The sequence below is a fragment of the Populus alba genome, chromosome 5, assembly GCF_005239225.2.
Source record: "Populus alba chromosome 5, ASM523922v2, whole genome shotgun sequence".
In the NCBI taxonomy this organism is placed as follows: domain Eukaryota; kingdom Viridiplantae; phylum Streptophyta; class Magnoliopsida; order Malpighiales; family Salicaceae; genus Populus; species Populus alba.
This window is the reverse complement of record NC_133288.1, coordinates 3,057,724-3,079,603: the sequence shown is the minus strand read 5'-3', so window position 1 is coordinate 3,079,603 and position 21,880 is coordinate 3,057,724. Positions and strand designations below refer to the sequence as shown.

The 21,880-nt window shown below is 34.3% G+C and overlaps 3 protein-coding genes across 6 annotated transcripts; all 3 read left to right on the top strand.

The window, feature by feature from the left end:
* The first annotated feature begins 1,555 nt into the window (after window positions 1-1,555).
* Window positions 1,556-3,654, top strand: LOC118051437 (probable LRR receptor-like serine/threonine-protein kinase RKF3). The gene has a single exon (XM_035062081.2). It carries the CDS (start codon window positions 1,684-1,686, stop codon window positions 3,532-3,534), a length of 1,851 nt encoding a protein of 616 aa, XP_034917972.1. The 5' UTR covers window positions 1,556-1,683; the 3' UTR covers window positions 3,535-3,654.
* A 1,174-nt stretch (window positions 3,655-4,828) lies between these two features.
* On the top strand, window positions 4,829-7,432 carry LOC118051438 (small ribosomal subunit protein eS10z). The gene is made up of 5 exons (XM_035062082.2): window positions 4,829-4,971; window positions 5,072-5,120; window positions 6,500-6,782; window positions 6,912-7,038; window positions 7,136-7,432. Exons 1-5 carry the CDS (start codon window positions 4,969-4,971, stop codon window positions 7,214-7,216), a joined length of 543 nt encoding a protein of 180 aa, XP_034917973.1. The 5' UTR covers window positions 4,829-4,968; the 3' UTR covers window positions 7,217-7,432.
* Window positions 7,433-7,583: 151 nt separating this feature from the next.
* LOC118051439 (sugar transporter ERD6-like 5) lies at window positions 7,584-14,394 on the top strand. Of its 4 annotated transcripts, none has more exons than XM_035062087.2 (18): window positions 7,584-9,694; window positions 10,590-10,652; window positions 10,763-10,852; window positions 10,971-11,030; window positions 11,183-11,248; window positions 11,321-11,386; window positions 11,471-11,546; window positions 11,669-11,733; window positions 11,831-11,923; window positions 12,140-12,220; window positions 12,308-12,392; window positions 12,499-12,542; window positions 12,626-12,688; window positions 12,767-12,826; window positions 12,937-12,981; window positions 13,076-13,135; window positions 13,246-13,360; window positions 13,478-14,394. In XM_035062087.2, the coding sequence occupies exons 1-18, from the start codon at window positions 9,527-9,529 to the stop codon at window positions 13,600-13,602; spliced, it is 1,425 nt and encodes a 474-aa protein (XP_034917978.1). In that variant the 5' UTR covers window positions 7,584-9,526; the 3' UTR covers window positions 13,603-14,394. The 4 variants fall into 4 exon arrangements, with proteins under 4 accessions (XP_034917978.1, XP_034917977.1, XP_034917975.1 ...); XM_035062086.2 differs by having other exon boundaries at window positions 12,934-12,981; XM_035062084.2 differs by having other exon boundaries at window positions 11,819-11,923.
* The last annotated feature ends 7,486 nt before the right edge of the window (window positions 14,395-21,880 follow it).

Genomic DNA, 21,880 nt, shown 5'->3' with positions numbered 1-21,880 from the left:
GTGAAGGAAGTAAGAATTGTTGCTTAAAAATTAGATTTTTGGCGTGTTTGACCACGTTTTTTATTTATAAATTGTGCTGTTGTTTTTTAAAGTGTTTTTTATTTTAAAAATATATTAAAATAATATATATTTTTTATTTTTAAAAAATTATTTTTAATATTAACACATTAAAATAGTCTGAAAATATTAAAAAATATTAATTTAAAATTAAAAAAATAAAAAATATTATTATTTTTTTAAAATCTTTCAAAACATAATGCAAAACACAATTATGTTTCCAAAACCCGAGTTAGAGTATATTTGGTAATGTGGTAGTGGTTGCTTTTCAAATAACTTTTCGTAACGAAATGCATGTTAATGATTTTTTTTTTAAAAAATTATTTTTAACATCAGCACATCAAAACAATCCAAATTATATACACCATATTAAATTTTAATAAAAAAAATTAAATTTTAATAAAAAAAAATTAAATTTTTTATAAATATAATTTACATCGCGTTTCCAATCAGAGTCTTAACCCGTTTTCATTCTCATGGGACCTTGACCTTCGCCATTTTTTTTTTATGTTGAGCCGGCATACATCATCATTCCTTTCTGCTGAATACATCCTGTGGGAATTTTAGTCTGTTCCCTGGTTTTGAAAGTTGAGTAATTTATCCTAGTTGTCGGATCGGATGACTTCAAGAAGGATAGGAATTATTGAATTAAATTAACTTGAATCAATTATTTTTAAAAAATAATATTTAAAAAATTAGTATTGATTTGGTTGTATCTAGATCATGTTTAGCTGGATCAGCTAGATTTTATTAGATCAATATTATTTTATATTCAAGTCAAAACTTAGTTGGATCATCCTTGCAAGATGGCACGTTGAAACCTTGTCATGTACAGAGAAGATGACATGTACTATTCATGGATTTCAAGTATAATTTTAGTGTCCATTAATATAAATAAAAGATGCTTGTCTTCTTGTATTTGCTATTTAGTTTCATAGCATCCAACTTTGTTTTATTGGAGTATAGTGGTCGAAAGCATAGTTATTATACCTTATTTGGGCTCTTGTTGGGAATATAAAAATAATACCGTTATAGATTAAATAAAATAATGATATTTTAAATAAAAATTTTAAAAAAACTTATTACCAATTTTAATTGAATCCATCGAATCATGAATTGACATATCAGATTAACTAAATTTAATTAGATTAATATTTAAACTAATTAAAAAAAAAACTAGCTCAAACCAAGAATATTCGTGATGGAGAATTATTAAATTGACCTGCAAGTCGGTTTAATAATTATAATACAACCGTCATCTAAGCTAAACTTCACAACCTAAATACCTTAGAAAACTTGCTTAAAAGTTGTAATTTCAATTGACTGTATGCCATTTTATAAAGATTATCCCTCTAGATATCTTCATAGACTGATTCAAAATTTTCATTTCATAATTTTAAAAGGTTCCATGTTGATAGCTAAGTGTTCAAAACTGAAGTAATCCTCGATTAAAAATAAGTTGAAGACTCATTCTATCTCTTGCCGCCCAATCACTGACTGCCAAAAAAGGTCGTTCAAGCTGAGACATTGAGAAATTAAGGTAGATATAAGGTTATGATTATCCATTCCCATGAAAGTTAAGGTTGGAATCATGGTTTTCAGATCCTATGAAACCATAACTCAGACATGTTCCTCTTTCAGTTCAAGGTTTTTCAATTAGTCCTGCTCTTAGCCCTTTCAGAATTCTGTTTTCAAAGTGCTAATTGCAGGGAAATCTCAAACAGAAACCTTTTTGAAGCCTCTTGCCCATTAAACTACAGTGTCTTTCGTGAATTAGTCAGTAAAGCTCGTCCGAAATATTCATTTATTGATCTGCCTAATCAATGTCAATTCGTTCCTGATGGAATTCGTTTTGTTCGGTCGGAATATCTGCGAACCGCCAGGTCCTTTGTTCCTCCTCCTGATACATTTCAGGCATGCTGGCAATCATATCGGAACGTGATTCGCGAGGTTACAGATGGTCTTGATATCCAGTCTGGCTGTGGTTATCAGGCTGGATGGATTTCAAAGGGCTGTTTGAATATTACATCTGTGGCACAGTTTGAGATCAAATTTCCCGAGTCCAAGTTGCAAGAGATGAAGCTTTATTGTAATCGATCTCTGGATGATGACCTTGCTTGTGGTTCCTGTACCAAGAGATTGTTGAGTCTTGGGGATCTGTATCTTCGTGATCCTCAACCTGTGAATACCTCAGATTGTTCTGGTTATCTGTCTATGTATGCAGCTGCCATTATTAATCGGTTTGGACCGACAGATCCCGGAACTGCAAAGTGCTTGTTCAGGCTTAAGTATTCCGTGAAGTCCACAACCGATGAGCATCACAAGGCTGCGATTGCTGGCATTGCTGCGGGTTCCGTGTTTGGTGTCTTGGGGGGCTTTATTGCAGTTTGCTTACGCTGGAAGCTACACGGGAAAAGCGACAAGGAAAAGATCAGTCCAGATCTAGAGGATGCTAGTTTGGATCTTGGGTTTGGATTGCACATTAGAAGCACTAATATAGTCAAATTCAAAATCGAGGAAATCACGAAGGCAACAATGAATTTCTCTAGACATAATATTATTGGCAAAGGAGGTTATGGGAATGTTTTCAAAGGGATGTTACCGGATGGGTCTGAAGTTGCATTCAAGAGGTTCAAGAACTGCTCTGGTAGTGGCGACGCAACTTTTGCACACGAAGTGGAAATCATAGCCAGTGTGAGGCATGTCAATCTTGTTGCTTTAAGAGGCTATTGCACCACAAAAGTTCCTCAAGAAGCTCATCAAAGGATCATTGTGTGCGATTTGATGCATAATGGAAGCCTCTACAACCATCTTTTCGAATCAGGAAAAATGAAACTTAGCTGGCCGACTCGTCAGAAGATCGCCCTCGGGACCGCACAGGGTTTGGCTTATTTACACTACGGGGTACATCCAGCAATCATCCACAGGGATATTAAAGCTAGCAATATACTTTTGGATGACAACTTCGAGGCAAAAGTTGCAGATTTTGGCCTTGCAAGGTTCAATTCACAGGGAATGACACATTTGAGCACAAGAGTTGCCGGGACTCTTGGTTACGTCGCCCCGGAGTATGCCTTGTACGGGACGTTAACCGAGAGAAGCGATGTCTACAGCTTCGGAGTTGTGCTTCTTGAGCTTCTGAGTGGAAAAAAGGCTTCTGAGAACAACGAGGGAAATGTTTCTCTTTTGACAGATTGGGCGTGGTCGCTAGCCAAGGAAGGGAGAGGATTGGATATCATCGAAGACAACCTGCCTGAGCTGGGGTTGCCGGAAGTGATGGAACAACATGTGCACGTTGCTCTTATCTGTGCTCATCCTTTATTACACGCTAGGCCAACAATGGATCAGATTGTGAATATGCTGGAAAGTAGTAACATGCCTGTTCCCTCAATCCCTGAACCATGCATTGCTGCCTCCAATATGGAAATTTGCAGTATCAGCTCAAGCTATAATTTCAGTTCTTCAGTCACACAATAGAGATCTTCAAGATAGCTTAATTCGTATGATCACTGTGATTGAGTGGATGACAGGAAATGATCATGCTTCTATCTCTTGTATTTCTTCCCCATTCCATTTATTGTTTTGCATACTAGAAAACGTACTTTAGTATTAGTCCAGTTTTAATCTCTCTTTAATTATACTATCCAATGTTAATTAAAAACTGCCACAAACTTTTAGATATATGCTTTGAATTAATGGTTTGAATTTCTACTAAATCATCCGCCGGGTGTTTGTAGGAACGTGACGGAATGCGACGTTGACTTTTAGTATGAAATTACTGTATATGGTGCTGAAATTGGTATCAAAGGTCTTCATTTTGAATACCAAGACTTGTTCAAATTAGAAGACCTTAAGCAACTAGCAAATTTTATTTATTTATGGGAGAGATCCAAGCCTTTCAACATCCAGCGTCATGTAACCCTATCTAAATTGCACTTGAGTATAGGTATATTAATATTTTACTTTTACTTCCGCCGGTAAAGATATTTTTTAAAATTATATTTTATTTGAAAATATTAGAAAATAATAATTTTTTTATATTATTATTTTTTATTTTTAAAATCCGTATATCAAAATTATTAAAAAATATTTTTAAAAAATAATTTAATATCTTTTTTTTTAATAAACATATTTTTAAAATTTTACTTGAGCTTGTGTCCTTCCAAGTGCTACCATAAATATGGATAAAATTTTCTTGTCTAGTATAGTTGTTAAACTTGATTTAGAAAATCTATGATTTTAAGCTTGATTTAAGTTAAATAAAAAAAATATTAATTTGATGAAATTCAATAGATCTAATTGGATTTTTAATGACTTGATTGGCTAAGCTAAACATGGTGGACTTTATAAAGTAAAAATATTCTTATTATTTTTGTGGATTGTAAGTTTTATTTTTTCTCTTCTCTCTTCTCTTTTTGTATATTTCTTTTTCAAATATGAGCTCATGAAGTAACTAAAAAGGTGTTTGTGATATTGGTAACAATAGTTTTTTAAAGTGTTTTTATTTAAAAATATATTAAAATAATATATATTTTTATTTTTTAAATTTTATTTTTGGAATGAGATCTAAAAATATAAAAAAATTAATTTAAAATAAAAAATAAAAAATAATAAAAATCCGTGCACCAGTTGTACCGTTACCACGTATCCTAACTTATTATTATTATTATTATTTTTTTTAAGGAAAAAAAACTTCAATGATGTCAATTTCTTTCAAAAAGGATGGAAGAAACTAAGATTGGATTTATTATAAGCCCACGCATAAAAAACTTTAGGGCTATTAATTTACCCAGCCCAGAACTTAGCGTTTCTCTAGGGTTTCGAAGTCCCCTGCTTTCTACCCTACCAAAAGGAAGGGCTGCTCTCATCTCCGCAGCTGCAAAAAACGAAAGGGGCTCGAATTTCGCAACCATGGTAACCTCTCTCTTTCGCTCTCTCAACATATCAGCACATACATACGAATGTGAGTTAGCTGCTTACTGTTTTCTTGTTCTATTTTTGATGATATCTTCAGATTATTACAGAAAAGAACAGAAGAGAAATCTCTAAGTACCTCTTTCAAGGTATTATATATTTTTTTTCATGTTTTGTTGTCTGTTTTTCCACCTCTGATCCTACTCTCAGTTGCTTACCCACCAAGCAATACTTTATCTTTCTAAGTCTTTTTTTAGAATGTTCTCTTTTGGCTATGAATTTTGAAGAACTCGGGTTACGAATTTGTCTTGAGTTAGTTTCTTCACTGCTTGTGATTTTAGAAAGCTGAGTTGTTGTTGGGGCTTGTTGGTAAATCTTGAAATAAAAACGTTATGTTGTGCAATGGTTCTCGAGAAATAAATGTGCTATTTCTTTGCAAAATTGTGCTCGATTTCATCTGTGGCAATTCCACCAAGACCTCTTCCTTAGTTTGGGGGGGGGGTGGGGTAATATGCATGGATCAGATTTTTCGAGGAACATATCGAGAGAGAATTGTATTTGGTTGGACAAAGTGTGGTTTGTAAACAAGGATAGGTTTTTTTGCAAGGCATGGAATATAGTGTCAAATATTCAATATGATTCCACAAGATCTAGCTTCCTTCAAGGAAGGGATTCTAGCCAATTGAAGGGATCTTCTGATCAATCTAAAGATCATTTTGATTCCATTAGTAATGAGGATTCAGAATATTACACATTGATACTAAAATAGGCTGACAACTTGATTAGAGAAACCGTGGTGGTGGTAAGGTGAACTCACATTGAGTGAGGTTGCAATTGCAACTGCTACAATTATATATACATATATTCTTCCCTCAGGATATATTCATACAAGGTCTTTGCTGCTTGTGCAAAAATTGAAAATAATGTCAAAGCAATGCCCATCCTTTACTTCCTTTTGATGTGTTTAACACTGGGTGCATCTCTTTTTTCTCCAAACAAATGTTTTTTTTTAATGTATTCTCCTTGTTTTTATGGCTTTGGATAGTTTGGACAATGCAACTAATATTCCAATCTCTATTGAATAGATTTTCTCCATTGGGGGAGAGGTGCTAAGTTAATGGGTTTCTGCTATAGCTTCTGGTAGTGGCTTGAAACCAGTGATATGGAAAAAATAAGTAAAATCATTTTCATTTGTTCTATGGAGGCTTAGAATACACCTAAGCCACTACTGAACTGCTGATGTTAATGTACTTTTACCAGATAGATTGTTGTGCTGGTTATGAGATAACCACACCCTTGTTACTTGCTTCTTTTTTTTCCCCAGTAGTTGGAACACAAAAGTAAAACTACAGTGAGAATCTTTGCCAATGAGCCCTGCCTGCTTTGACTTATTTTATTTTTTGGTTATAATCAGTTAAATTGAACAGAAATTTTTTTTTTTCAAGTTAACCAAATGGGACTAAGGAAGATTAGTCTTATCATATACCTTATCTGCATTCTTTATTTTAACTTTGTCTTTAATCTGCAGAGGGAGTTTGCTATGCAAAGAAGGATTTCAACCTTGCAAAGCACCCGGAGATTGATGTTCCCAATCTCCAGGTTATCAAGCTCATGCAGAGCTTTAAATCCAAGGAATATGTTCGTGAGACATTTGCATGGATGTACTACTACTGGTACCTTACCAATGATGGGATTGAGTTTTTGAGGACATACCTGAATCTTCCCTCTGAAATTGTTCCTGCCACTTTGAAGAAACAATCAAAGCCTGCTGGTGGTCGGCCATTTGGTGGCCCACCTGGTGACCGTCCCCGGTAATTTACATTATCTGACCATTTGCTGATTTTAAGTGTTTTCCTATCTTTTCTTTGAGTGTCTTCCTATCTTTTCATTGATTTTTTAGAATTCTCTAATTAACATGTGGTGTTTACTTTGGTTTCTAGCGGCCCACCTCGCTTTGAAGGAGACCGCCCAAGATTTGGTGACCGTGATGGTTATCGAGGGGGCCCTCGAGGGGGTGAAGGTGGCGAGAAGGGAGGAGCTCCAGCAGATTACCAGCCTGCATTTAGGGTAATTTCACTTCATCACTAACCCTAATTGTTAATGCCTATTTAATCACCATCAGTATTTTTTCACGTACTTTTCTAATTCTATTATGATCTTGCAGGGCTCTGGTGGAAGGCCGGGTTTTGGTCGTGGAGGAGGAGGTTATGGTGCAGCACAATCTAGTTCTCCTGGCTTTGCTTGAAGGTGTTGCTAATCCTTCCATACCTTTGTGTTTTTACTTGACTAGTGGTGCAGAGCTAAGAAATTTTTTGTCCCCTTGTTCTCTCTTAGCAATTTGAATCTCTGGGACAACAATACTAAGATGGTTAGGAATTAATTTTGTCCAAGGTATGCTTCTTGATGAAAAGGAACTCAGACTGATCTGCTTTATCCTTCAATGGTTAATTTTTTTATGCCACTTTTTTCTTATGCTGAGGAATGAATTCCAAGTTTGAGTTGTTTAAGCATATAGTTTAACAGTACAATTTTGGAGGCTATGATCCTTTCTGCACTCTTTTAATGCATAACGTCTGCTATCAAGGGTCTAGGTTTGCCAGTAGCCCAGTAACTAAGGTCTATATCCTTCATTCATTAATTTATAGAAATGGATGAAAGGCAAATGGCAATGAAATTAGACCCAACAATATCACCAATTGATGAGGTTTCCCCATCATGGTGTTGATGGTTATTGACTCCTCCGAAAAACTAACAATGGTTTTCAAATGGGGGACTGGAACTTGTTTCGCTCATCTTGCTTTACAAACATACATGTAGAAAAATAATCAGCGATGGTTAAGGGCTTTATGACAGTACAATTGTATTTTTCTTTCTTTACACATTTTCTTATACCAATCAAATCTTGATCCCACGATTCTGAAGAGGAGACAGTTCCTAACCTAGTTGTTTAAAATTATTTTTTTAGTGTTTTTGGATGAATTTTAAAAAATACTTTTAAAGAGTCAAGATGCCAAATTCAAATTGTTCATGCTTCTAAATAAAAAAATATTATTGGTTTGGATTCAGATAAAATTTGAAAAATATTTATGATTATGATTTGGTTATGATATTTGAATCGAAACTTGAACTGTATTCAATCCTGATACATAGATTTAAAACACTCGCTAGCTCTTTGCTCTCTCCTAAATAGTTTTTTTGAGGATCAGATTTGAACAATTTTCTTTCCTAAATAATTTTTAGCATCATGTTTGAACAATTTATTAAAATTATTGATTTTCAAAAAATAAAAATTATTTATTCGATGAAATCTTTTTGAAAAAAATAGTGTTTAGGTGGTTATTGTTCAAATAAATATAAAAAATCCAATGATTTGAAGTCATTACTCAAAATCTTGACCTGATGATTGACAAGTTATGATTATTGTTATTATTATTTCGAGAATTTAAGGAATACTCATTATGAAAAATTATCTAATTCTATTTGTTTTATTCTGGATTCATTTTGCATGATGGGGTAAGGATTTAGATTAAAGTTATTGAACTTGACTCGACTCACAACTCAAATTACGGTTTATTCAAGTTAACTTGAGTAAATCAAAACGAGCATAACCTCAATTTTATTTAAAAAGAAAAAGAATATTGACAATACGAAAAGGATCACCACAACTAGCAAGTTATTGGCAGATGGATGCTCGAGTTCCACATGTTCCCAGTGGATGCAAGGAGCTAAAATAATGAGAGTAATATTAGCATCCTATTTTGTAGCTCAAAGAGATGTCCTGTGACAAAGATGAGCTGTTCTGGTCGAATATAAAATAACCTAGAAAGACGCAATTTAATTGATTAAGTTTTAGGTTTGGTTTTTTATAATAACTTCAAGAATCATGGATTAATTAAGAAATATCCGTTAATATATATAAAAAAAAGTTACAGGAGAGCACATGAAGAAGGTGAAACGAGACAAAAGGCAGGCATGTTGAGAGTACATCTGAGGCGACAAGTGCAATTAGAGGACGAGTTCTCAAAGGAGGAGCAAAGAAAAGACCGTCTAATAACAAAAGGCAAAGACACTTTTAAGTCTGAAGGTGTAAATGGAAGGATTATGCAACCATCCAATGACATTTTTATTGAAAAAGGAGTGGCAGATGGTTGCAGGAGTTGCAAAACAAGGGTGGAAGGTGCTGTGCATGACACCAAGTCAAGCCAGTCCTCGGTGAAGAAGAGTGAGGAGGTGCTCCTTCCTTACACATATTAGCGACGGAGGAGGACCCCTTCTTTACATATAAATTTAAAAAAATAAAAAAAAAATACTATTTTAATATATATATATATATATATATATATATATATATATATATATATATATATATAAACACTTTAATAAATAACTCCATCTGCCCTCCCGAACATGGACCGCATATTAGCGATCACCCCGGTCTTTTCTTAAACTTGGATGGGCAGACAGTCTCTCTCTCTTTCACCCTCCTCTGAAAGCCTTGGCTCGTATTGTTCTTGCATTGCTCCCATTCAGAGCACCTGCCAACAAGAAGATATTTATGGGGGGATCTGAGCAAGCAAGAAGGCCTCTGCTGGTTGCTGATCAAGAAGATGCTCCCTATCATCGAAGTAGCAACGGTGGTGTTGACGGAAACTCTAGTGCCACGGGTTTTCTTGTGTTTAGCACCATTGTTGCAGCTACTTGTTCTTTCACTTCTGGCTATTGTGTACGGACTCTCTCTCTCTCTCTCTCTCTCTCAATTTCTGAGTTTCTTTAAGATACTATCACATGGTTATGTCTTAAAAATAATGTTTGTTGGGGCCTGGGGGGCCTTTAGAGATTTTGACAGCAAATATAATAATTTTTCTTTTGCTAATTTAAGTGAAGAAAATAGTGGTTTCATGGAGATGCAGGTCCCTACAATCTTTGTATCCTTTAGTTCAGGGGTATTGTTGTATTTTGATAAATATTAGAAAAAATGGACTCTTGTCGTCTTATTAGGGATTTTCTTTCTATTTCTCAAATATTCATTGCATGTATTACCATTTTCACGGCCGTCATTGCTGACATCACTTTCTTTTGTTCATCGAGACACTTGTTAAGGCTAGGGCTATACAATGGAGATAATTTCCCTCCATTACATGATAATTGAATAAATTAGAGCTACATGGACTCGAGTGTGGTGGTTGCCACTTTTAAGTTTATGCTAAAGCAAGACTCTTTTAGCAACACCAAGAGTTGATAAACATTAGGCACTTGGCTATTCATCAAAAAGAAAAACAAAAGAAAGACTTGGCTATATATAGAAATTCATTTCCAAACAGCACAGATTTTCCATCGCTAATTTCCTTTGAACACAAAAGGAGGATCGAAGTCTGGCAACCAAAAATCTTGACCACATTTTAATGATATTTTCCCTTTACTGTTGCACTTATAACTGGTTCTATATTTTTTCCCCACAGAAATTAGTGAAAACTGAAGATGGTAATTCTGTGATCACTTGGATTAACCAAGTCATCGATCAACTTTACCGTGTCCATCTAATTAACAGCTTAATTGTGGATGCACACGAGTTCTAAATTTAACACTAGCTAATTCTGTTTTTAATAATTCTTTCTCAGATTGGATATTCGTCCCCTGCTGAATATGGAGTCTTAGCTGATTTGAGGCTCTCTATGGCAGAGGTGAGATACCTGCACTTGATTCCCTCAATTAACTACCATTTTAAAAGATTTTCCTCATTTAAGGTAGACCATGTTATTTTATCACGTCCCTTTTCATTTATAACATGCAGTACTCGGTTTTTGGCTCAATGTTGGCTGTTGGAGGAATGGTTGGTGCATTGATGAGCGGGAAGACAGCCGATTATTTTGGCCATAGAACTGTGAGATTTTATCAGCATTTGAACGTAAAAAAAAATTTTAGGTTCTAGTTTGTTGACTCCTTATCAACACTCCTTCTCAACTCTTGAGTTGATAATGTTTATGAATCTTGTGAAACAGACAATGTGGATCATCAATATCTTCTTCATCTTAGGGTGGCTTGCAATAGCATTCGCTAAGGTCTTGTCTCTCCCATACTTCGTTTTATTTACAGCTTATGTTTAATTAATACCCATGCTCTCTAGTACCCATATGCATACAAATATATCATTAGTATGTTTTAGAGTTAAGCTCTAGATTTGTAGTGTTAAATGTTTAGTGCATGCTGATAGGTTTCTTGGTTGCTTGACCTTGGAAGACTGCTGCAAGGAATTGGAATTGCTCTTACTTCTTATGTGGTACATGCTTCGAGATTTTGTATTTAATTTACAACATAAAGGACTTGGTAGTCTAAGTTCCATTGTCTACAGGGAAATATTTTTATTGCAGAAATAACACCCAAGAATCTTAGAGGAGGACTTATGACATTCAATCCGGTACGTTTTAGCATTCAAAATCTTGGAATAATATAGCTATTTGTGTTTGTTCACGTACTTGCCTTGCTACCATCTTTTCTACAGTGGATGACTGGTTCTGGAGTAGCAATTGTATATCTTATTGGTTCGGTTGTAAAATGGCGTGGACTGGCTCTAATAGGTAGCATTATTTTGTTAATTTCATAGAAAAATGAGTTTTTACATCTGGTTTAATACGGAGAGTATAATCTGATGATCGTAGCCAATTCCATGACAATCTTATTATGATTTTGAATTTATCAGGGAGCATTCCATGTCTCCTACAGATGCTTTGTCTATTCTTCGTCCCAGAGTCCCCCAGATGGCTAGTAAGCTCAACAATTTCTGTATTGTCAATTAACTGTATTGTCAATTAATGTGTGTACTACAACGAGATTTTAACAATGAGCAAAGCTATATATGCAGGTAAAGAATGGTCGTGAAAAGGAGTTTGAAGGTGTTTTGCAGCGTCTTAGAGGAAAGAAAGCTGACATTTCTCCAGAAGCAGCTGAGATCAAAGTAATTTCTGAATTTGAAGTCTAATGTATGAATTATAATCAAGACATATAGAAATTGAATTATAGTTCCTTTTGACATCCAATGGTTTGCATCATATTTTTTGCCTTCTAAGAATTAATTTTTCAGAAACATGCCTTCTTACCTCAACTCTTTTGCTTTTCGTAATCTTTCCAGATTAGTTACTGTAAATGATAAGCGATCTTTGCAATTTTACAGGAATATGCAGAATTTATTCAACTTCTCTCAGAGAATAAAATTCTGGACTTGTTTCAGAAGAAGTATGCTCGACCAATCATTGTGAGCTGCATGCTAGAAACTTTTGAAGTGAATTTCAACTTCTACATGATGCATTGACCCGTAAAGAGTTATTAATTGATGGTGCAGGTTGCAGTTGGGCTGATGACACTCACACAATTTTCAGGGTTACCTGGCTATACATTTTACATGACTAATATTTTTGTTTTGGCTGGTAAATGATCATTCCAATGCTTAAAAAAAAAAAAAAGTATATAAAGATATACAGTAATATACTGTTGATAGAGTGATTTATTTTCTTTACCTTTTCTTCATGACAGGTATTTCATCTGAAGCTGGATATGTAACATTGGCCATCGTAAAGGTTCTTTCCACGAAAACCTTCATTGTTGATGCAAGATTGGTGAATGCTTCCATCTCTCAAAAATCAAACATTTTCTCTTGCAGATTCTGTCAACCACTATGGCTATATTCTTAATTGACAAATTCGGAAGGCGGACGCTTTTGATGGTTTGGTCCACAATAAGAGCATTGAAAATAAAATTATAGTCAACTCTGGAGAAAACTGAATGATAAAACTTGTTGCAGGTTTCTGCAGCTGGGACTTGCTTGGGTTCTTTGCTTACTGGATTCTCGTTCTCGTTGCAGGTTCCACTACAACACTGTCTAATAGAACTACTTGTAGTCGGTTTTCATGGCTTCATTTTCTGTTCTTCCTTTTTCCCTGACATAACAACATTAATTGACCATGTAAGCAGGACGATCACTATTGGATATCTTCATTAGCACTCATGGGAGTGTCGGTAATGCATTAGACTGCTTTCATTCAAAACTTCATGTTTTCGCTCCAGAATTCGACTTTTCCCCTGATCACATTTGTTGTTATCTTGTTATCAGGTTTATTTCGCATCTTTCAATCTAGGCATTTCAGGAATACCATGGATTATAATGTCTGAGGTAGACAAAACTTTTCTCTAGCCATATCTTCCATTCACTCGAAAGAAACAAGTTTACTAGATGAAAAGCTGTGTAGATCATATTGGGTGAAATAATTGTCTGTATTTCAGATATTCCCAGTAAATGTGAAGGGATCAGCTGGAAGCCTTTGCAATTTAATTTATTGGTTCTCTAGTTGGGTTGTTTCTTACACCTTCAACTTTCTATTGGAATGGAGCTCTACAGGTGATACAGCCTGCTCCCTCTTTCTCCTCCTCTTGCATCCTTATGTCAGCTCCTCCAAACTCAATGACTACAAATGATTGTTTTCTTCCCATTTGTTTTTTTTTTTTTCTTTTTCAGGAACGTTCATCATATTTGCAGGTGTTTCTGCGTTCGGTTTTTTATTCACAGTAATGCTGGTGCCGGAGACTAAAGGAAGGTCACTAGAAGAAATACAAGCATCAGTGACTAATGTTTTGCATTAAAGAAATGCTAAGCTCTCGTTGTTTAATGAAAATTATTAGAAAATCCTACCATAATTTGTTGAAGTTAGGCAACAGATGTGATCTATAGATTTTAGTATTAGCAACATCTGTGCTGTCATTAATTCTTGCACGGATTGAGCAACATCATATGAAACCAATTAATTTATTTATTTAATGAGAAAAAGAATAAATAAATTCCAAAACTTGTGACAGAGAAAGAGTGGATCCATCAACATTTTTACGCCAAGTTTAACAGCATAGTTGCTAATACTAAAATACTACAATTCATCTGTGATCCCACTCACTCACTTTCACGACAACACCTCGTACATTTTTCATGAACTTTGTACTTGATAAACTTCAGGATCCAGCTAAAGCTCCTGAGATGGCTTCCAAAAGAAAGAATTCTTATGTCTAAAAAGATTTTATTAGACAAATAAAAAAAAATCGAACCCGTTGAAAAAACCCTCTGTTTTTGAATTTAACTCTGATTCATTCATTAATTAATAGACGAGTCTACCAAGTTTTATGAATAATCTACTAGTAAAAAGTTCACACCAGTTTAGAATTATTAGATTCTACAAACTTATCTACATCAATAAATTAACTTGGAGTTCATCTGGTCAACTTGTTCAAATCCTGTTAATTTTTATTTTTTTAAATGTTGTTGTTTTAATTTTTATTCTTATTTTTTTTAAATTGAATTAACCCACCTAATCTCTACCTACAGCTTTTATTAGACCTCCATGTCAGGTTTAACTATTACTTGACCTTTTACATCAACTTGCTTGCTTTGGCTAAAAGCCCAAGAGGGGAAAAGAGAGAGAGAGAGAGGGCGCGCGCGCAGAGGCAAGGGTTTAAATTTTTATGTATGTATGTATGTATGTATGTATTGAGGGTGATTTGCGCTGCGGTCATGGTTTTGCAAAATTTAAATTTTTTTAAATTAATTATTTTAATAAATTAATATTAAAAATAATTTTTTTTTAAAAATATTATTTTAATATATTCTCAATTAAATTTTTTTTTTAAAAATAACCTTAGCATAAAAAAATATTTTTTAGAAAAAAACAAAAAGTATCGAGCTTTTGAAATGAAGTTGAAACAGCTACTTCTTTGTTGTTGAAATTTGTTTCAACTCTAGAAATACCTTAACTTTGGATAACCAAACACCCATAAGGGCATACGGAGTTCTTAGAACTCTATTTAAAAAAAACTAAAACAGATCAGAGAATCACTGTAGATTGTGTCTAAAATCACCGTGGATTGCACTGTTTACGTTTAAAATTCATTCTTGCGGTAAGTCTTAGCCAGTTTTGTTTCACTGTTTTTTCATTTATTTTGTTGGGTACGTGGCAGCATCCCTGCCATATATATTTGTGTTTTTTTTTAGCAGGTTACAGGTACAACTTTTCATCTCTTTGTTTTTTCTGATACAAACGTATCAGAGAACGCCTCCCAAACAAATCCCACATTCACAATTCCAGATCTATCTCAGAAATTAAAAAATTAATGCTAAAAGGGCTTAAGAAAACATTGTGCCCACTGTGTCTAATTACTGTGGGCTGGAGCTTAGTTTTTTCTCGCGCTAAGTTGGAATTCATGGAGGGAAGATCGTCTTGGTTTCACTCCAAGATCTTAGTTTGCATTTCAGTTCTCATCAGGAGGTCGGGGCGGAGCTTGCGCTTGCGTTTCGTTCACTCAAAAAGAATGGCATCCGGATCCGTAAGTAATTTTCTTCCTTACCTTATAAAGCTTTGTCTGATGGGGAATTTTAGCTCCTCCTTTTTCTTGCTGCTTGGGTCCTCACGGGCGTATTTTATAATTGCATAATATAGATCCCAAAAGGAAAGACCAGGAAATGAAGAGTGAACGACGGCTTGGATTTCATGATGGCTTAGGCTAAAAGGGAAAGGGACTTTATTTTACAGACCAGAAAATCTGGCTTGATTTTAGGAGTCCTTTTTTTTGGGTTGTGTGTGTTCTCAGTATGCTACATTATTATTATTAAAAAAAAAAAAAAAAACTAAAAGAGATCAAGAGAGCACTGTAGATTCTGAGTGGATTCAAACAGTATTTCTCACGACGAGTTTGTTCAATTTCACGAGAAGTTTTGTTCAATTTCTTCAATTATTTTTATGTGTTGTTCCTGGCGTGTTTTCTTTTGCTTCATCGTCACAAAAAAAACTAAAAGATTTGATGATTCAACTGTTCATTCAGAGTTCTGCATTGTGGACTCACGCAATGAACTCAATTTTTCTTTGATTGTGTTCATCTATATTTTATTTGTTGGTGGTTTCTTGGATTTTGGTGGTTTCTTGGATTCGTTAGGTGCGGTTTATGCGGGATGGGACAGTTATTGGGGCTAGGATGGTTAGGTGAGGTTTGCAGGGGATGAGACTGATGTTGGGGTTGAGACTACAATCAAATGGCATAGGAATCACGTTTACAAGACCAAAAGCAGCCTCTTCAAAATGAATCTGAAATCAATCAAGAACCGGCCGAGAACTTGCCTAAAAACAGAACAAAAACATGGGCACCAACCCAAAAAATCCGGCGTGATTTTGGGAGACATTTCTTCTAAATAGTATGGGTTCTCATTGTGTGCATTAAATGTGACGCTCACTTGATCAAATTTAGTTTTGTATTACTGAAAAAGCTGGTGGTTTTATTTGTGTTTAGTTGGGGATTTTATTTTAATTTTTGTTGTTGAGCAATTTGTGTACTGTTATAGCTCTGGAGATTATTGGTTACTGGACTTGCCTAAATCAAGCTGCATTTTAGTTAAGTTTCAATCTATAAGATCAATTTGCTATCTTTGTCTTCTTTATTTATTTATTTTTTTTCATATCTCTGTCACCCTACCCTCTAGAACAAAAAAAGTCATGAAGGCTAAAGTTAAAGAAATCGATTCTCTCTCTCTCTCAAAATTGATTTGCTCATTCTCACTTCCTTTTTGTTCTCACACACATGGCTTATTTGCCGTAAAATATTCTTCTTTCTTTACTCCCTAGAAGCATCCATTCACTTTGTCTCTGCGTCTAAAAAATAAAAAAAACACATACACCAGGCTTTTCTCTCCTTCTCTCTATTTCTTTTCCATTCACAAAAACAAATTGATCTTTTTGTTATTTTTTGTTATTTCTATTAAATTATTGTAAACTCCTTCCTGCACGAAGAATTTTTCATGATTTTAATTGAATTCCCTTATAAGCTTGCATATATATTTTTTTAATTATTGTGTAGAGTTCTAGAATGGGTTATTTACTGCCATCGTGAAGTTTGCTCCACATCCATGGCATGACTCTGTTTCATCTGCGATGATTGTCGTCGTTATATCTGCAAGACCAAGTCATCTATCGTTTTTGTCGCCAAGGTTAGGCCTACCTTTTCAAATTCCGTCTTTTATTTTTTCATGTTGAATGCTAATTCATTTGAATTTGATGATGGAAATGATTAATCGCTAATCAATGAATTAAATTTGTTAGTTAGGTTATGCTATTTTCTTCATCTTTGAATAAGCAAGTGCACAATTTGTTGATATCTCTATATTGCTTACCATTGATCTTGATTAATTCCATGTATATTTAACAATCCAAGCTTAAATTGGTTATTCCGTTCTGCAATCCCTAACTTGGTTTTTATGAAAAACAATTTGCCCAGTCAGACTCAGTAATCAGATTGAAGATTTTTGCAGCATAGTTATTGGGTCAGGACGAAGAAATGAAAGTAGTGGCTAAAAAGTTATATTACATTGAGTTGTGTAATCGTATGTATCGTGACCGGCAATTATTTATGATTTTGTCCATGTAACTTCATGAACTCGGTTGACAACAATATTGACTTTATTTTGTGGTCTTAAACCCTGGTGTCAAAAGTAAAGAATGAACTATATGTACGACACATGTGATCTATTACATTACTATCAATATGTTGCAGTTCAAGCTTATTGTAGGAAAGCTATTGTCTTGGACTATTAATTGTGCCTTTCTTTAATGTTACATGCCTAAATGTAAAGATAGAGAAGTCTTTTGTTAATTTTGTTTTTCTTTCTAATGCCGATGATTGTTTTTTATAATGTAGATTATTGGGACATCATCTGGGATGGCAGGTTTGTGGGCGTAACCACTAAGCATTGACCTTCATGTTATGCTGAGAGGTATGATTATTCAAGTGATCCAAATCAAAGCTAATCCATATGCATATCAAAGAGACTTATGACTTTTTTTTAACTATGCACAATATATCTTTCTTGGCTTTACTTCTGCCTTCAAGAAATTGCTGCTTGAATTGGGATGGACCTCTTTCTCGCAGAGGTTGCAAGGAGGTTATTTTCTAGCTTTATATCTGGATGAATGAACCCATGTTATAGAAATATTTGATAATTGAAATCGTTTGAGGGATCTGTTGCTGCCACTGGCTATTAGCTGAAGAAGAGTGTGAGAGGGAAAGATTGGATTTTTATGGGTTGTTGAGGGTTGCGTGTGTGTGTGTGTGAGAGAGAGAGAGATCTTTGTTGATTGAGAAGAGAAGGATCTAAGGTTTTTTCAACTTTTGCTTGCAGGGATCTTTAAACCAACAATATAGCTGCAGGGATTTGCACAAGTTGATTAGAAAGAAAACTTGGTAAGTGGTGTACATCATTATATGTAACTAGCAATTTATTACGTGGTTAATCGGATTTTTTCCTTCATTCAGCAATGAGAGTGTGATCAATTAATTCTTGGACTTTTCAAGATTTTGATGGCGTCCTACTTTTGCCTTTTTTTTTTGTTTCACCATTAAACAAATATTTTACATGATATACTATAGCTTTGGATAAGGGCTGGCAGAACTTGGCGGTTGGTTGGGTTGCAATCCTAACACTAAATCACTTTTGAGTGTTTACAACACCATCAACAATTAACGTTGGACCACATAGAAGATGTGGTCATTGATGGAAAATAGGTTGTAAAAAGAGTTTGGCAAGTGCAATGCTATGTTATGTATCTTTTTGTTAAATCAAAGGTGATGAGTGCATTGTTGCAGGGGTGGCTTCCAAGGTTTTTATAATTGGTCTTCCTATAATCAACACTATCACTATCACTGGCAGTGGACTTCCAGTATGTTACAGTAGTCCCGTATGTTGAAGCCATGTAGGAAACAAGTCTGCATGCTCCCATGAACCTGTAATTTCTAACACAGCACAGCCATTGAACTTTTTGGTCCATAAATTTGAAGAGGACATGTAGGTAAGATGTATGAATGCTCCTATTAGGTTGTGATTTCTAACACATAACAACCATTGAGGTTTTTGGATTAGAATTTCAATGAAGATCTTAAACATTCATAAGAATGTATATTTACCACTGTGGGTTGTATTGCTTGAAAATATAGAACAAGCTAGGTGGTTTATTTTTGCTTTGCCCTTTTTAATTCAAAGATTTATTTCCTTCTCTTCATGTTTTATTACTATTGATATTAGATTAGCCTTATCCTTCACTCCATTTATTTTTGCTCATCTCATTAATGTCCATGAATAACATCACCTCCTTTTTACAGGAAAACTGAAGCTCTAGAAAGGCTACACCACCGCTCCAGAAATTTTTTTGTTGATGCAGTTGTGGCCTTCATCAACTTTTCCACGGCTACTATGTATATTCATTAAGAAACATAAAACTCCATACTATGCTAGACTAACGTGCTTAATTGAGCAAGACAATTCAAATATGTAATTGCTTTGAAGGGTTTGAAACAATTCATATGGCTGCTTTGTTGTTTTGCATTACAGCCTTGAACATGTCAAAAAAAAAATAATGTATTTTGCTTTTATTGTGTTTATATAAACATATAACTAATGTCTCAATTCGCTGCGAAGCCCACCCCGCAGCGAAGCGTGGGAAACAAATCTAGTATGCTCTAAGAGAAGACATGAAAATGTTTTTTTTTTTATTTTCTTTTTATAAATAATTATATTTTTTAAATCTTATCCGGTCGTCGACTTGATCTAAAATAATAATCACTAGATTAATCTAATTCAACTTTATTTTTTTTTTATTTATAAATTAAATTTATATAATTTTTGTTAAAATCTCTCGCAAAACATGAGCTCAAGCCCACACAATGAAACATGGGCTCGGGCAAGTGGCGACTGTATAAAGAAACGAATGCCGATTGAACCACTCAATTAATGATAGTTTTCCTCTTAAAAAGTTAAATGACACTAAAGATGGGTTTGGGGACTACTTGGACTTGCTAGGTCATTCCATCTTAATCTTTGTTGCGCACACGAGTTCTTCTACATTCAGCTGTTTCTTAGTAATTTTTTTCCCAGATTGGATATTCGTCACCTGTTTCAGGAATTTAATCTGATTTGAGCCTGTCTATGGCAGAGGGAAAGTTCAACAGTTCGGAATGATCTTTTTTCGATAATAAATAAATAAATCAAACTACAGTAGTTGATTTAGTACGATGGGGCCTTGAATCATATCACTGAACAAAGGTAGACTCCCCTTCTTTTTCAGAAACTCTTTCTACCTAGTTCATCACATTGGCTGTTGATCTTGCTATCAGGTTTATTTGAAATCTTTCAATGCAGGCTTTGCAGGAATACCCTGGATTATAACGTCTAAGGTAGACAAAACTTCTTCCAGGCCATCTCTTCTTGTCACTCGAAACAATTTTTCTTTTTGATGATAATACAAAACGTGTAGATCATACAGAGAGAATATCATTTTCCTTTAGATGGTGGGAAAAAGTGTATATAGTCTATTCCAGTTGGTTTAGGCTTGGTATCGGATCAACCAAAACTGAAACTATAACCTTAGACTCCGAGCCTTGTTATTTAAGGCCCCAAAACAAGATCTTGACTACATCCTATTTTTATTTTGATTAGGACCCTCTGCTCCTGATCAAGAAATCTTGATTGATCTGGAAAGCAACTGTGAGATGAACTGATGAAGGATGAAGAAATTATTAATGTGTTAATAGTCATGGATTATCCATTAGGGCTCCTGTTACACTAGTGGGGTTTTTTTGTTTTTTTTTGTGTGTGGGTGTGGGATGCTGGTTAAGATGGATTACCTACCGTAGTAAGTTCGACGTCTAATCAATTGGACCTTCTGTTTTATGCATCCAAACAAATCGTTACTTGTTGAGAAAATTTCGTTGACCTCTAGCGGGGAAGTTCACGGGCAACACATATCCAAATCTAAAAAGATTTTTTGAAGCATTAAACAATTTTTTTTGGACAAGATGTATGGTCCCGGATCATGAATATGCTGTTGGAGTACGTGAGAAGCTTGAATATATTATGAGCAAAACACGACCTCTTCAAGATAGATACTGTTGCTTCTTATGCAAAATGATTTGCTGAAAATCTAAAGGTTAAAGGATGGTTGTTAACATATATGTCACTAGTTATTATGAATCACTATAATTATATTTGGTAATATAATAGCAGTTACTTTTGAAATAATTTTTCATGCCGAAATGTATGTCAATTATATTTTTTATTTTTTAAAAATTATTTTTAACATCAATATATCAAAACAATTCAAAACATACAAACTGTATTAAATTTTAATAATATTTATTTTTTGAATTTTATGAGAAACTGTATTCCCAAACACGTTGTATATTCGACTACGCACCGCACGTTAGTTAAATTTAGAATGCTCTAGTCAATGCTTGCTCTAGTCAATGCTTTCTATGATGAATCAGGCCAATCATAACTTTTTTCATTGAATTAGAAAGAATTTTTTATTGTCGCCTCTCTATCAATGTATTATGGTGATCTTGTGGCAATTTTTCAAGAACTTAATCATTGTGACATGACTGTAATTAAATACCCTTGATTTAGCTTATATTCTAAGTGTAATTAATCAATTTATGCACTTTTCAAGTATCTTGCTTTACTTGAAATCATTTTCAGGGAAATAAATTTTGTTTACATTTATATTGAATACTTTACATTTATAGGTGGGAATTTGGTCACTTGAAAAAGTAAGAAACATGAAGTGATGGCTAGATCATAGGCTGAACTCAAATACAAGGGAATGACCAAGACAATATATGAATTATAATGGATCAAGAATATGATGCAAGAGCTACACATTGAGCACACAAGTCCTATGAAATTATAGCAACATTTGATATCACTCGCGACTTAGTTCAACATGTTAATGTGTGGTAGTGTGGTAGTAGTTACTTTTTAAATAATTTTTCATGTTGAAATATATGTCAATGATGTTTTTTTATTTTTTTTAAATTATTTTTGATATCAACACATCAAAACGAT

What these genes read in the sequence shown, in the direction of transcription:
- LOC118051438 (XM_035062082.2), top strand. An exon ending in CTCTAAGTACCTCTTTCAAG is followed by an intron (nt 5,121 to 6,499) that starts GTATTATATATT and finishes TTTAATCTGCAG; the next exon opens with AGGGAGTTTGCTATGCAAAG. An exon ending in CCACCTGGTGACCGTCCCCG is followed by an intron (nt 6,783 to 6,911) that starts GTAATTTACATT and finishes TTTGGTTTCTAG; the next exon opens with CGGCCCACCTCGCTTTGAAG.
- LOC118051439 (XM_035062083.2), top strand. Translation starts at nt 9,527, where the DNA reads ATGGGGGGATCTGAGCAAGCAAGAAGGCCTCTGCTGGTTGCTGATCAA. An exon ending in TAACATTGGCCATCGTAAAG is followed by an intron (nt 12,543 to 12,625) that starts GTTCTTTCCACG and finishes TTTCTCTTGCAG; the next exon opens with ATTCTGTCAACCACTATGGC. An exon ending in GAAGGCGGACGCTTTTGATG is followed by an intron (nt 12,689 to 12,766) that starts GTTTGGTCCACA and finishes AACTTGTTGCAG; the next exon opens with GTTTCTGCAGCTGGGACTTG.
- LOC118051437 (XM_035062081.2), top strand. Translation starts at nt 1,684, where the DNA reads ATGTTCCTCTTTCAGTTCAAGGTTTTTCAATTAGTCCTGCTCTTAGCC.